We start from the raw sequence: 16,019 nt of genomic DNA on the forward strand, positions 1-16,019 counted from the left end.
AGGAAGCCAAAGAAAGTTAAATCATTTGTAGCAAAAGGAGCAATGAGCAGAGATAATTAGAACTAGTCTGCAAGCAAGACTTAGTTGATAGGAAAGAGGAACACAAGGATACTGTGATTCTGAGGTACCTGGGGATGCTTCTACTTTTGAGATCAAAAGCATTTATTCTGTTCTGTAATATCCACCCTGAGTAACCCATGACCTCCTGAATACCCCACTAAAGACACAGTAGATAGTTCTTGCTAGAATGCCCACAGCCTTCAGCATAAAATTCTAAGAATGATTCTAATATATATTCTTCTTATTGACTTAATTAAATATTGTTCTAGTGATTGATAATTACTCCATTACATTACTGTTGTTCCATTTTTAAGATGCATTCCTCCATCATCATCATAGTTATATAGAGTATTTTGCTATTATTTTGGTCATTTTCTGAAAGTCATAATATTCATCCTTGACTTACTAATGTCCAATATATATAGTTACTTTACATCTTCCCAGCCATTATAAGAAACTTAGAGCTTTTTTGTTCTATTTATTACTCTTTTGAGTTAAAAGAGTAATAAACTCTTAATAAAAATAAGAGTAAAACTCTTATTTTAATGTAAGTGAATGTAACGTAGTAAACTTTAGTTTTATGCAATTAAAATAGTAGACATTATTTATGGTTTGATATAATTGCTATTCATTTAGACTTACATCTGTATTTACCTATTTCATTGTCTTTTATCCAGAGTCTTTGAGGTCTCATCTGAGATCATTTTCTTAAACCAAAAGAATATTCTGGGCCAGGCGCGGTGGCTCACGCCTGTAATCCCAGCTCTCACGAATCACCTGAAGTTAGGAGTTTGAGACCAGCCTGGCCAACATGGTGAAACTCGGTCTTCACTAGAAATACAAAAATTAGCCAGGCGTGGTGGCACGTGCCTGTAATCCCCGATATTTGGGAGGCTGAGGCAGGAGAATTGCTTGAACCCAGGAGGCGGAGGCTGCAGTGAGCTGAGTTCATGCTACTGTGCTCTAGCCTGGGCCACAGAGTGAGAATCCATCTCAAAAAAAAAAAAAAAAAAAAAAAAAAAGGATATTCTTCTAGTGTACTTTCTTAATACAGATATAAAGGTAATACATTGTTTTTGTTCTACTTAAATGATCTTTCTTTTACCTATGGAGTATAATTAGATGCTCATATCATTCACATTTGATTAGATAGTTGTCTCTGAGAATAGAATTTTACTATGGCAGTTGTCAATCAGTAATCATATAGCCTTCATTTTTTTTTCCTTTTTATAGGTTAGCTGCCATTATAATTGTTGCTCCTTTGAAAGTAAACTTTGCTTCTCTTCCTATCTTTAAGTTTCTGTTTGTCTTTTTTTTCAACAGTTATATATGATACACCTAACTTGTCATTTTATTCGCCCTACTGGAGTTCATAAGCCTTTGATAATATATAGTTTGATATTTTGTATCAGTTGTGAAAAATTCAGATATTATCTCTTCTACTCTAGGTTATGGGGAAATTGTGATTTATAAAAACAAATTTTGGGTCTGGCGCGGTGGCTTACGCCTGTAATCCCAGCACTTCGGAAGGCCAAGGCGGGCGGATCAGGAGGTCAGGAGATCAAGACCTTCCTGGCTAAAATAGTGAAACCCCGTCTCTACTAAAAAATACAGAAAAATTTGCCGGGGGTGGTGGTGGGCGCCTGTAGTCCCAGCTACTCGGGAGGCTGAGGCAGGAGAATGGCGTGCGTGAACCCAGGAGGCGGAGCTTGCAGTGAGCCGAGATCACGCCACTGCCCTCCAGCCTGGGCAACAGAGCGAGACTCCGTCTCAAAAAACAAAACAAAACAAAAAAACAAATTTTGAGGTAATAGACCATAGGAGCGATTGCCTTAGCAAATTCATTGCTCTTTGTGTGCAGTTTTTGCTTGCTTTTGCTGAAAGAGCTCATTGCTGATGTGTATATACAAGTTCACTTTGAAGCACCATATGTAGATGAGATGAGAGTAATTCAATTGGAGGAGACTTTCTGGTATGCTCTGTTGAAAGTTATTCAAAGTGAAGTCTACGCTCACTTTTTTTGCAATTATGAAGGATTGCAATTATGATATTGCATATCATAGGGAAGGATATGATGAACAGTGCCTTCTAAGAATACTGTATGGAAATTTTCAGCATATATGCCCTAAATTTATCGTCATTGATCTGCATTGAAGTCTTCATTAAAGGCAATAACAGAACTTCAATACAATGAAAAAGAAGAAATAATATAGAGGTAATAGTCACATAGTAGAGGAGAACAAAAATATAAAAGACATCTATATTCTTTTGGCTTGCTAGGATCTACTGGGGGGAAACATTTATTCACATTCCAAACAATAATTCGTATCAAAATAGTCCTTATGAAGAGCTACTATTCTTTTTCTCACTGTTCCTCTTTAGAAGATACATCCAGGGTGGAAAAATGTAAATCTGCTTGTATAAGCAGCTCTGACTATTTACAAAGAAGCAATATTCTTACAATTTGATTCATTAAGATTTTTTGTTCTGGGGTCAGCATAGTGTAATGGCTATGTTCCTGATCTTTAGAGTTAGACTCTTTTAGCTTAAATCATAGTTTAAGCATCTAATTCTTACTATTTCTGATACCCAGAAAAAAACTATCATTCTCTCTGGGTCTTGGTTTTCTTATTAATACAACAATGGCAATGATAATACTTGTATCATAAGATTACTGGGAAAATACATGAGTTAATGCCCACAATCATTGATGTAGTACCAGGAATATTTGAAGCAATCAACAAATATTAGCTCTTTTTTAGGTGCCACTTGTGACCAGATTCCCTTTAGTTTCTATGTCTATGTGATTTCTTCCCCCATTATTAGCCAACATTTGAAATTTCTTATATTTGCATTTACTTCTGTATGCAAATATATTTAAAATCTAAAACCATTTTAAGGTCATATTTTGATCTTTTGAGTTTGATTGAGATGTCTCCAATTTATAAAATGTTGAGTTTAGCATGCTTAAATGAACACAAGATGTTAAAAATTCTCTATTTATAATTATATGATGTGTAAGAAAATATAAGAACGAATATCACATGAAACACTTCCAATTGTTCATTATTTGCCTTGGTGGGACTGGAGCTCAATGCTTCAGAACAAATTTCCTTGATGCCAAGATTTTATTTTCAGTAGATATAAAATGTCAGTTTTCTTTGGAGGAAGACCAATTACCTTGACAAACAAAAAGTACATGCAAGAAGATAACTTTGTCACCTACGGTCATTCAGTGAATTATAATTTTTGCATTATTGTTTTCAATTGTCCTCCCTAACGGCAAGAGAAGTCCTGATTTATGAGAGTTTTTCTGATAAGTACACCATTGTTAACTAACTTTGGTCTTATATTTACAAAGTGAATATTTACCTAATACATATTTACATATATTTACAAATTATGTCTAGATTTAAACAGCTTATGTGTGATAGATACCAACATTCCCATTGTAAACCAATACTTACCTTTGTTTTGTGATATTATATTGCAATGTGCAGTCTCAATGGCTGCCTTTTGCAGGCTCTCCTCAAGACAATGAACTGAAATTCACAATATTTGCAAAAGAAAATACTATTATCACTTTCAAACGTTTGGGATGGCAAACAAAACAGATATCCAACATTTCTTAAACACAATTTATGCAGTCATTGTTTTAATTGAATGAAGAACAAATAGTAAATTATCATTGGCAATTTATATTAAGGTATGAACTTTTACTTATGAAATGTATTTATGAGTCAATGACTGGTGACTTAATAAGCACATGTTTGTCTATATGATTGATGTTATTCTAAGCAGTTAGTTAACCTAGGCAGTCAGGAAAAAACAACCTATGCTATTTTTGCAGCAAACACCTTAGACGTAGCATACATCTGATTAGTCACAAAGTACTGTTTATCATGACAATGCTTCATATATCTGTTTCCTTCTTCACAGTAACATAACTTTTTCCTACTCAGATTGTCATTATTTTTATGCTGAGCTATTTTAGTATTATGCAAACTCTCTTTCTCTAGTTTTCCACTATTACTTTCCAATATTTTCTACAAATTACCTCCAGAGTAAGCACCCCCAGACCATACCTTGAATAATGGTACCCTTTCAGTCATCTTCAGAGGCTATGAATTATTTATATGCTAAAATTCTAATTCATTAACATTAAACTTATACAAAATTGTACCATTTACACAACTGTACTATTTTTTATCAGTTATATTTCTAACTACCTTCATATATAAAATCTTTAAACTACATGATTTTGCATTGATGTGTTTTATAGTTTTATGACTCTGACACTAAAGATGGCACACTTTGAATTTTTAAAATAAGAACAAAGATCCCTAATTTGAATTAATTTCAGTCTTAATGGTCCATGGTCACGTATAAAAGATTTGGGAGACTTGACATGAATTGTAGAAGAAATCTGTCCACATTTCTGCTTTACTAAGATCAGATCTGATTCCTGTCCAGTAACAGAATCTTACAATATTTTACCCACAAGGTTTTGGTTTAGTCCTGTACAAACTCATATCCCTATGATTTTAAGTTATCTGAACCAAGTTATTCCAGCTTGAGTACCAGATGCATTGCTAGACTCATGGAAATAAATGTCGTAAGTATTGCTGAATCGTTCCCTCACCAGACCCAGAGTACTGAAGTTGAGTATTTTTCTTATGATGACTTAATGGAAAAAGAGGAAAATATTGTCACCAGTTTTCCATTTGCTCAAATTTGCAATTTTCCATTTTGTTCCCAAATTGGGTTAGTCTGTATTTTAAATATATTCTCACAGGATGGATGTGGCTAGTCATGAACATGATCTTAGTTGAACGTGAAACAACCACTTCCCTATCTTGTCCCAAATGAGAAACCAAATAATCAAGCTAAGTCTTAAGGCATCACTGCATAAGCAAGCTATGCATGAATTATTTTTCTACCCAAGAATATTCTTGTTTATTTACCATTTCCTCCTCTATTTCTGTCATATATTTAATGATTTCTGGTTCATTTATGCTAAGCCCTTAATATCCACTGAAGGTTTCCCTTCTAATTGGTAATTCACAACATATAGGATTAGCTCATTTGATGCAGGGAACTACTTCTAATGGTTCAACTGCTTCTCTCTTACCTTTTGGTTATTAGGACAAAGTTTGATAATAGTAAAACAGAGGGAAAAGCATCTGTTTATCAGGATATTTTACCAATTTATATTTTATTTCATTTAAAAGTAAGTATTCACTACACTTAAACTATGCTAGTGTTCTCAAACATTACCAAGGTGTAATTATCAAAGCAGTATGTCCAATTGCTATAAAACACAGCTTGGCTCTAGCAATAAAATAGTCTTCTATATGGAGTGGTAATTCATTTTATTGAATTGTATTTATTTTCCAGCATTATTTAAGTATGACTGACAAAAATTGTATATATTTAGGGTGTACAATGTGGTATTTTGGTGTAAGTAGACCTGTATAATAATTCCCACAAGCAACTTAATATGTCCATCGCCTCACATATTTACCTTGTGTGTGTGTGTGTGTATGTGTGTGTGTGTGTAGTGAGAACACTTAAGAGCTAAACATCTACTCTCTTAGCTAATTTCAAGAGTCCAATACATTATCATTAACTATAATTACCATGGTGAACATTACATCTCTAGACTTTATTAATCTTTTAACTGAAAGTTTGTATCCTTTGACCAATATCTCTCCATTTCTTCTACTGCCTAGACTCTAGAAACCACCATTCTATTCTCTGTTTCTCTAAGTTCAACTTAAAAATAAAAAAGATTCCACGTATTAGTGATATCATGCAATATTTTCTGTGTCTGGCTTATTTCACTAAGCATAATGTCCTCCAAGTTCATCCATGTTTTCCAAATGGCAAGATTTCCTTTTTTTTTTAAGGCTGAATAATACCTTCTCTCTCTATATATGTACACACACATGCAAACACACACATGCACATATTTCCTTATATTTTACCTGTTAATTTTAGCACCATAATCTATCTAGAAATTATTTTTTACTTTTAAAAAATTATTTTTCAAAAATTATTTTTTACTTTAAAAAATTATTTTTCAAAATCTACTGTTAAATATCTGTCATTTTGAAGAAACTATCGTATAATATTATATATAGACATACACATATATATGCACACATTATTTGTACAGAGAGACATACGACTTTATTATTAGACTCATTTCTTTTATTTGGATATATTTACTTTATAAACTTATCATGTGAAATTACTCACAGTCTTATTTCTAGAAAGGCTACATCCCTACCTGTCTTGTTAATACATTTCAATATATATATCTGGACTGTAACAGCACAACACCATTACAGAGGAGCATCCATCAGAATCTTAGGCCATATGGCAGGGCATGATGGCTCATGCCTGTAATCCCAGCACTTTGGGAGGCCGAGGCGGATGGAGCACCTGAAATCAAGAGTTCGAGACCAGTCTGGCCAACATGGTGAAACCCTCTTTCTACTAAAAATACAAAAATTAGCCAGGCATGGTGGCACGTATCTGTAAGCCCAGTTACTTGGGAGGCTGAGGCAGGAGAATCACTGGAACTCAGGAGGTGGAGGTTGCAATGAGTTGAGATTGTGCCACTGCACACCAGCCTGGCTGACAGAGTGAGATTCCCTCTCAAAAAAAAAAAAAGAATCTTAGGCCTAGGCCATACCTCTACATTTGCTATTTACTATCTTGTGTGTGTCTGACACGTCCCTGTACAGATTTTTCATTTCTGGAGTATAATTTCCTCTTTCAATTATTTTCTCTTTTAAACAAGTAACACATGAATTTACTTTACAAAAGAAATTGAATATATACTGTAAAAAGAGAAAAACACCTCCCTTCATGGTCCCTCTGACACTATTTACTTCAGCAAAAAAATAAAAACCACAAAAATCAGTGTAAAATGCCGTGTATACATATTTTTTGACCATTTTCAATTTTTTGCATGCTTATGAATAAATTTAGTTAATTCTTGTTTCCATAGCAAACAGATTATTGATTGCTTCCATACTAACACTTGCTTCCACATTAATAGATTATTGCATGTCTTTCCCACTTAACTGGGTAAATTTATACATGTGTATGTGTTTGTATGTGTACATACATACTTTTTTCTTATTTTTAAAGTATAAGTAAATGTAAAATATAAGTAAAATATAACTTGACAGTTTCATACATCAAATTTGTGTGAGAGGGTCCGTTCTCCACACTTTAATCTATGAGGAAAAGTATTATTTTTGTCAATTCAATGGGCAAATGATGTATTTTAAAATTCATTCTCATTTCCATGAGAATGTCCAACCTTTAGAGTTGGACATTTTTCCTACTTATGTATCCTTGCCTCATCTTTTAAAAAAATTATTTGTACTTCTTTGACTGTTATACTTTTGATAATATTATATGGATTTGAATATGTATTCAAACTGTTTCAACATTTTTTTTCCTGGTCTGTTATTTTTAGCACTGTAATCTACCTAGAAATTATTTTTTAGTTTTTATATTCTTAAAAAAGTTATTTTTCCCTACCTATTGTTAGATATCTGTCATTTTGAAGAGCCTACTATATCTTATTTTCTTTATATGCATACATATATATATGCACACATTATTTGTACACAGGTGCATATGACTTCATTCTATATTATTTGTACATATTTGCATATGACTTTATTATTAGGTTCCTTTCTTTTATTTTGATACATTTACTTTATAAAAGTATCATGTGAAATCACTTATAGCCTTATTTCTAGAAAGGCTAGATCCTTACCTCTTGTGTTAATACATCTTTCAATATGTATTTTATTAATCTCACAAAATTTTACTTTAATGTATAGTTTACAATGAACTGATTTATCATGAAAATACACTTGCATTGAAATTACATGAGTGCTGGGTGAATTTAGAAAAGTATTATCATCTTAGCGTTCATCTTCCCACCAAGGTACATTGAATATATATTCAATTTATAATAATGTCTTCACTAATGACCTTCTTTATGCCTTTTAATAAGTATCATAGTCTCTTATATATATATGCCAAATACATTATTAGGTATATCGGTTTATTTAGTAAAAAAATTTCACTAAATATTTACAATGTGTCAACATACTATTCAAAAGCAGAAGATAAAACGTTGAACAAATAAAGGCAAAGGCTCTGTTCTCATGAAGATAATCTAGCAGAAGTCAGCCATTGAGTACATAATCACAGAAATAATTATACACACGAGACTGGAAAATGCTACAAATGACTGGTACATAAGATATCATAACAGAGAAATTTGGCCTAATTATAAGCGAATAATTTGAATTCTCCTTTTACCTGTCACAGAATGAAAAAAGAGCATTCTGCGCACATGCTCTGTGGCAAGAAGGATCGTGGCTAAAGTTACAATTCACACAAATTTTCCCAGAGAAATCCTGATTTATGTCTGTTGTCGCAGAGTAACTGTTAATATGATCTGCTGTCATTCTTACGGTTATCCTTGTTTGCACAATAGTTACGCAGTCACACTACCGATGTTACATTCCATGAACTAAAAGAACAACTGTGGCTGGAGGCTGGTTCAGGAGAAAGGGTGTGCATCTAGCTGGGGAAGGGAGCTGTGGACCAAGTATGGAAGGGTGGAAGGGGTGGAAGGGCCTTGTAAACCATGTTCAGGATTTTAAAATTTACACTGAATCCACAGTGTTAAGAAACTAATCATTAAATGTAAGTGAATTTATAAAATTTGCATTTTGAAGAGACAATTCTGGAAATCGATTAGAAAGAATCAAGGGTAGGTATAGTAATATCACTTGGGGGTTTAGGGAGTAGACAGAGCGGGAGGTTATTGCCTCAGTTAGATGGGTAGGAGTGCAGATGTGGAGAATTACACTGGCTCAGTGAGCCAAGATATTCAGTGGCTGTGAGATAACACAGATGGCCCCCAGCATCACCTCACTAGACATTCGGTCAACAGATGCAGAGAAAGTTAATAGTATTAAAGTATCTGATTTTTTTCTTGATCCTAGTAAGGACCAGGGCTGAGAATATAAAATGTTTGCTTGAAAGTAATATGCCAAGCATTTTTAAAGCTATCTAAGAAAAAATGTCAAATAAGAGGCTTGAAAAGTGGACCTGGAAATTGAATATTATATCTTGCTGGTATATAAGAAAGCTATTTAAATTTTGGATTGAGTTTACTTATTGAACTGTTCTTTTTATTTTGATTATTTCTTTCTTTCCAGTAGTTTCTTTTTAAAGCATCTGGATAAGAAAGCGCATTATCTGCATATAATTGCAGTCGTTAATTTCAATTCCGGTTTATATTATGTCTAACTAGGTTTTCTTTTTTTTTTTTTTTTTTTTTTTGAGACGGAGTCTCGCTCTGTCGCCCAGGCTGGAGTGCAGTGGCCGGATCTCAGCTCACTGCAAGCTCCACCTCCCGGGTTCACGCCATTCTCCGGCCTCAGCCTCCCGAGTAGCTGGGACTACAGGCGCTGCCACCTCGCCCGGCTAATTTTGTATTTCTTAGTAGAGACGGGGTTTCACCGTGTTAGCCAGGATGGTCTCGATCTCCTGACCTCGTGATCCGCCCATCTCGGCCTCCCAAAGTGCTGGGATTACAGGCTTGAGCCACCGCGCCCGGCCACTAGGTTTTCTTACATTGTGACTTTTCCTTGCCGAAGACATGCAAAAAAAGTTGAATCCTAATAGTTATAGCAGTCATCCTTGTCTTCCTGATTTTATTGACAATGATTATAATGTTTCACTGTGAAAGATAATATTTGCTGAAGGCTCTTATAAATACTCTTAATCAAGTTTAATATGTTTGTATTTATTTCATTATCTCCTATTGAAACACCTCTTGATAAGTGAACAAATTTTTATCCCCAACTTAAACCAGAATTTTATCATTATAACAGTGATGTATTATGTTGGCTCTTTTATGCAGAATTTTTGTTTTTCTGTTTGTAAGGAATATTGTCCTAAAATATTTTCCTGTGCATAGAAATAATCCTAAACTAATTTTACTGATTTTAGGTGGGGTGGCATGAGAATCTTCCATCCTTTGGTAGGTACTGAACACTTCATCTAGTAGTCATTTGCTGTTACTGAGATATATGCGAGTTCGTTCTTTTTTTGTGTGTGTGAGATGGAGTCTCACTCTGTCACCGTGGCTGGAGTGCAGTGGTGTGATTTCGGCTCACTGCAACCTCCACCTCCCAGGTTCAAGCAATTCTCCTGCCTCACCCTCCCGAGTAGCTGGGATTACAGGCGGCTGCCACCATACCCAGCTAATTTTTCTATTTTTAGTAGAGACGGGGTTTCACCATGTTGGCCAGGCTGGTCTCCAACTCCTGACCTCAGGTGATCTTCCTGCCTCGGCCTCTCAAAGTCTTGGGATTACAGGCGTGAGCCACCATGCTCAACCTCAAATTCATTCTTTAAAAATTATCAGCCAGGTATCTATTTGGAGGCACATCTTTGATTAATTTACTTATTTTTTCTGCAGTATATAGTAATATTTATTCAAATTATCTCTTTTTTCCTGAGTCATTTTATCATAGTATGTATCTTCACAGGGAATCATACATTTCAAAAAAGTTGATGTTTATTACTAAAAGTTACATATTGTTTTCCGTACTAGTATAGTTCACTTTGACATTAGAATTGCTTTATATCTATTTATAACTTCATATGTTTTGGGTTTTCTTTTTTTAATGAATCAAATTCATCTTAACTTTCTATATTAAAAGAACTTCATGTTTCTAGTTTTCTTATAGTATGGATTATTTTATAAATTTATTATTTTAAAAGACTTATATTTTATAATATTAAGACAAATTTAGTGCAAGCAATATGCAGACTCAGTTTGATATCTTGATGATTTTCTTTCCTTTTTTGATGATTCTCTACCCACCATCTTCTATTGCCTCTATTAAATTGCTCTTTCAAAAGATCTGAACTTGATATCATAATAAGTTAACTTTTAACTGCCAAACCAATAATATTTATAAACATTTTCACATTTTATTACATCTCACAGCTTATGAATCTAATGTCAATAACAATATAATAAAATATAGAATACTGGTACTATTTTCCATTTCTGTCAAAATACTCAGCTATCCACTAACATCTTTTGATGAGGACACCTGGGCCTATGCCATTGCTGATAACTCAAAACACTGAATTGATGAAATTACTCTTAAATAACTAAAATAACAAATGAGAAAAATATCTTCATGAAAACCTTAGAACCAAATTTAAAGGCTATTTAAAATTATATTTTAGTAATTAAAAAATTAATGAAATTGCTCTAAAATATACTTACTCTTAGCTACCATAGCTGCAACTATTACCAGAGTGATTATATAAAGGAAGGCAAATATCACAGCAGCAATGCACCACGGAGACACTGTTCAAAAAGAGAGAAGTTGGCTAATGTAATCAAAGGAAACCAGATTCAGGAGTTGATACTAAAAATAACTTTTGCCAAGAATATTTAACCCACTTGAATTGGTCTGAAATCTAAGCTCATGGGAGCACCGTGCTGTGGGAAAATACGTCAGCCTGTGGGGGAGTAATTCTAAAAATTATTTTGCAGATTTAGGTGCATCCTGGGAAGATATTAACATTTTGATGTAGATATGAGCTGTTTATGAACTAACAACTTGCCCTAGTAAAGAACTCTTCCAAAGGCTACAAAAGAGCACTTCAGAAATCCTACTCTGGATTTAGTTCATTTCCCTCCCATAAGTGTTTTTTTTTTTTTTTTTTTTTGAGACGGAGTCTCGCAGTGTCCCCCAGGCTGGAGTGCAGTGACACGATCTTGGCTCACTGCAAGCTCCGCTTCCTGGGTTCAAGTGATTCTCCTGCCTCAGCCTCCCCAGTAGCTGGGATTACAGGGGCATACCACCATGCCCGGCTAATTTTTGTATTTTTAGTAGAGACGAGGTTTCACCTTGTTGGCCAGGCTCGTCTTGAACTCTTGAGCTCAGGTGATCCGCCTGCCTCGGTTTCCCAAAGTGCTGGAATTACAGGCGTGAGCCACCACGGCGGGCCCCCCTCCCTATTTTTTTTTTTTTTTTTTAACTATATCTTTCATCTTTGTAATAGAACTAGGTTAAGAAAAAAACTCCAACTTTTGCTGTTGGCCAGACAGGTATTCTGTGACGGTTTTAATAAAAATTCATTAATCATGTTCATCATGAGCTATCTCACATCCTCCATTTGTAGAAATACTGAAGCACTAAAAAGAGACTTAACTTTTTCAAAATTAAAATATCAAACCAGGAAATTGTGTATGAAACATTCCTTGTTTGTTTGTTTTATTTTTTTTGAGACGGAGTCTTGCTCTGTCCCCCAGGCTGGAGTGCAGTGGCGTGATCTTAGCTCACTGCAAGCTCCGATTCCTGGGTTCACGCCCTTCTCCTGCTTCAGCCTCCCGAGTTGCTGGGACTACAGGCGCTCGCCACAACGCCTGGCTAATTTTTTGTATTTTTAGTAGAGACGGGGTTTCACCGTGTTAGCCAGGATGGTCTCGATCCCCTGAGCTCGTGATCCGCCCTCCTCGGCCTCCCAAAGTGCTGGGATTACAGGCGTGAGCCACCGTGCCAGGCCTGAAACATTCTTTTTCCACGACCTTGGTACCCTGCTCTAAGTCACTGTGTCTATCGCTGCCTCGTTGACCATTCTCATTTGCTCTTAACAGAGCACTGTAGGTTCCTATGATCCGTTAAAAAGTGTAGGGACAAGAAATAAATCCTGATTCAAACATTAGCCCGAGAATATCTGTTTTCATGATTAGTTCATTAAAATATTTAAGCCAAAAAGTGAATCTAGAGTTTTAAATGTTTTTTACCTTTTGTTTTCGAAGTTTTAGTTATTTTTCCATTCTGGGTATTTGAAGAACAATGAACTTTGAGGTCTGAGTATATTGTACTTTCCTCAGAAAACTCTAAAAAATATAAAAAAAAATGCATCCAACAACTATAATCCAGATATATGTATATACACATACTAATATGATACATGAACATATAATTACATGGCATATTATACATGATACAAATTGTCAAATTTTATAATCATAAGAAAGTTTTAAAATTGGCTTCTTTTTTTTTTTTTTTTTGCTTTGTGAAATGTGGTAAATTCTTACTCATTCAAAAAATTCTTAGTTCCTTGATATATAATAAACAGGTAACAATACAATAATCATTTATAGATATATTGTAGAGATTAAGTTAATGTATACAAAGTTGATAGTATATGCTTGAAACATATTAACCACTCAATACGTGTTTTTCTTTAGTAGTAGTAATAATACCAGTGGTGTAGAATAGTAATTGTAAGAATATAATGGGCATTGGCATCTGCAGTAAAATTGGAAATAGAAGCAAGAGTAGAAATACTCAAATTAATTTAAATGCCTATTTCTGCTTCTTCTTAAAGTTGAATTTAATCTTAATGAAAGGAGCAGGAAAAGCCTTTATCTAATTCTCACTAAATAAATTCTCTCCACAGCATATTGCATGTATTTCTTCAGTACAAGTGAAACAGAACTCATAGACACCAAAAGTCAACGACATTCACCAAAAGTCAATCACATTCCCCTAAATATATTACACCTAGTGCAATTGTATATATTTACTTACCAAACTGTAATTTTCTGAGATTTAAATCCCCTTCAATTAGAAAATCTTAAACTCATTTATAAAGACAAAAGATTTTGAAATCCTCCTCTAAAAGCACTTGGTTATGAACTCATTATTTTAAATATTATTTTCTCATCAAAAGAAGAGATTATTTAGCAATAACAGCAGAATCTGGTTTTACCTGTATTTAATTCATGAATTGCCACTGGCGAAGGATGAAGATCATCAGAGAGCCTGGACACTGCTGATGTCTCCGGTTCCATTGTTCAGATTAAATTATAAGGGCCAATGAGCCCAGGGTCAGAATGAGATGGGACCAAGGCAACAGAAGTCTTAACATTGTGACGTCAGAGAGGATGTTTACACTGATGCTAATATGTAAACTGTTTTTGACTTAAGAAAATTAAAGATAATGTACTCTTACAGATTAAATTTGTTTTTTCTTTTATGTATGATGAACCACTTTTTTATTTCTAAAGATAAAATTTTAAATATTAACCATAAAGATTTCCTCTTTGCCTTAATTGCTATTTTTTTAAAAAATGAGAAAACAATAGACTAAATAATGCAATATAAATCAATGACATTGCATTTGAATGATGGTAACAGATACCGATTTTCAGAAATACCTTTTTTGTGATTATAAATGTTTATGTTCATTGTAAATGATTCAGTGAACACAACATGTAACCCTAGTCCCTCAATATAATCTCTAACATAATTATTCATAGCTTTATCTAATTTTTCAAATGACCAATGGATGTTTTACTTTAAAAAGTAAAATAACTGTCAAATTAAATAATGAAAACAATTATTACTCATTTCTATGTAATAAAATTATTATATAATATAACTTTACATTTTGGTAGAAAGAATTCTATAATTATATGTGTGTTTGTAATAGAATAACTTTATGTGTCTGACCTGATAAGATTGTAATGTAATAATATTTTGGTCATTAACTTGTTAAATTTGTATTTTTCATATGTGGTTTTCTATTTTTGTGTTACTGTTTCTGATGAGCATAATTTATTTTTATCATTGAAAGGACTGAAGTGTGCATATGTGAAATTCTTTTATAGTCTAATGGGTGCTCTGAGACATACACACCACAGTAACCACAGGTCAACTGCCCTCACCTTTGATGGATAGAAATAAACTTCATAACAAAAGCGTATAATTTGACTGGCAGGCTATGGAGCATTGTTGGGTCTTAAGTTGTTTTGGAAGAGTGCAAAGATGATGATCAACTTCAGATATTAATAATTCACGTATACATGGATTAAATTCTAGAGTGAGTAATAAAATGATGAAAAGAAAGTAAAATTTCAAAAATTATAGAAGAAAAAATAGATTGAGAAAAATAAGTACCTCCAAAAGAAGTTATAAAGGTGGGTGGAGTGGAGGATGTAAGATCAGGCAGGACAAGTAGAAAGCATAAATTAATGTAAATTATAGTACATCAGACATATCAACAGTAAAGGTAAACTCTGTAAATGTTCCAGGAAAAACATTTAAAAATTATCACAATGAGTTCTTAAAATTTTTAAAATGTTGGCCGGGCACGGTGGCTCACACTTGTAATCCCAGCATATTGGGAGGCCAAGGTGAGTGAATCATCTGAGGTCAGGAGTTTGAGACCATTCTTACCAGCATGGTGAAACCCCATCTATACTAAAAACACAAAATTAGCTGGGAGCGATGGTGCATGTCTTTAATTCCAGCTACTTGGGAGGTTGAGGCAGGAGAATCGCTTGAACCTGGGAGGCGGAGGTTGTAGTGAGCTGAGATTGCACCTTTGCACTCCAGTCTGGGTGACAGACTGATACTACATTTCAAAAAAGAATTTTTTTTTTTTTTTAATGCTATAGGTTATTTACAAAAACTACATCTAGTAGATAAGGATGTGAAATGGTTGAAAATAGAAGATCAACATTTATATAATGCAAACATTAATCAAACTAAAGTGTCATAGCTCCTGATATCTGACAAAACACACTCTAAGGAAAAATGTAGTAAAAAGATGGGTCTTTTAATAATAATAAAAGTTTCAATTCAACAGTAGTATTCACAATTTTAATATAACCCTTTAACACAATTAGATTTAAATTGTGCTACCTGGAGGCATTTGTCTAAACTGCCATATGTTTGATTTCTTTTTCATGCTGTCTTTTTGTCTCTATGGGCTGTATTTTGAAAAATGACTTCAGAAATGTCATTCAATTCATTAATTCTCTCTTCATCCATATCTAAGTAGACATTAAATATATCCAATATATTATT

The 16,019-nt window shown here is 33.8% G+C and overlaps 1 protein-coding gene across 3 annotated transcripts in view; it reads right to left on the reverse strand.

The window, feature by feature from the left end:
* LOC139356888 (uncharacterized) overlaps positions 1-16,019 on the reverse strand; it is an 81,370-nt gene that overhangs the window by 10,120 nt on the left and 55,231 nt on the right. For 2 of the 3 annotated variants that reach the window (XM_071072241.1, XM_071072243.1), the window contains exons 2-4: positions 12,944-13,039; positions 11,414-11,497; positions 3,528-3,602 (exon numbers count right to left, since the gene is read on the reverse strand). In XM_071072241.1, the coding sequence (XP_070928342.1) occupies positions 3,528-3,602; positions 11,414-11,497; positions 12,944-13,039 (255 nt within the window). Of the gene's footprint in view, positions 1-3,527; positions 3,603-11,413; positions 11,498-12,943; positions 13,040-13,917; positions 14,243-16,019 lie in introns of those variants that run through there. The other variant, XM_071072242.1, reaches the window with a different exon arrangement.

This window comes from Macaca nemestrina, chromosome 10 (assembly GCF_043159975.1).
Source record: "Macaca nemestrina isolate mMacNem1 chromosome 10, mMacNem.hap1, whole genome shotgun sequence".
Classification (NCBI taxonomy): Eukaryota; Metazoa; Chordata; class Mammalia; order Primates; family Cercopithecidae; genus Macaca; species Macaca nemestrina.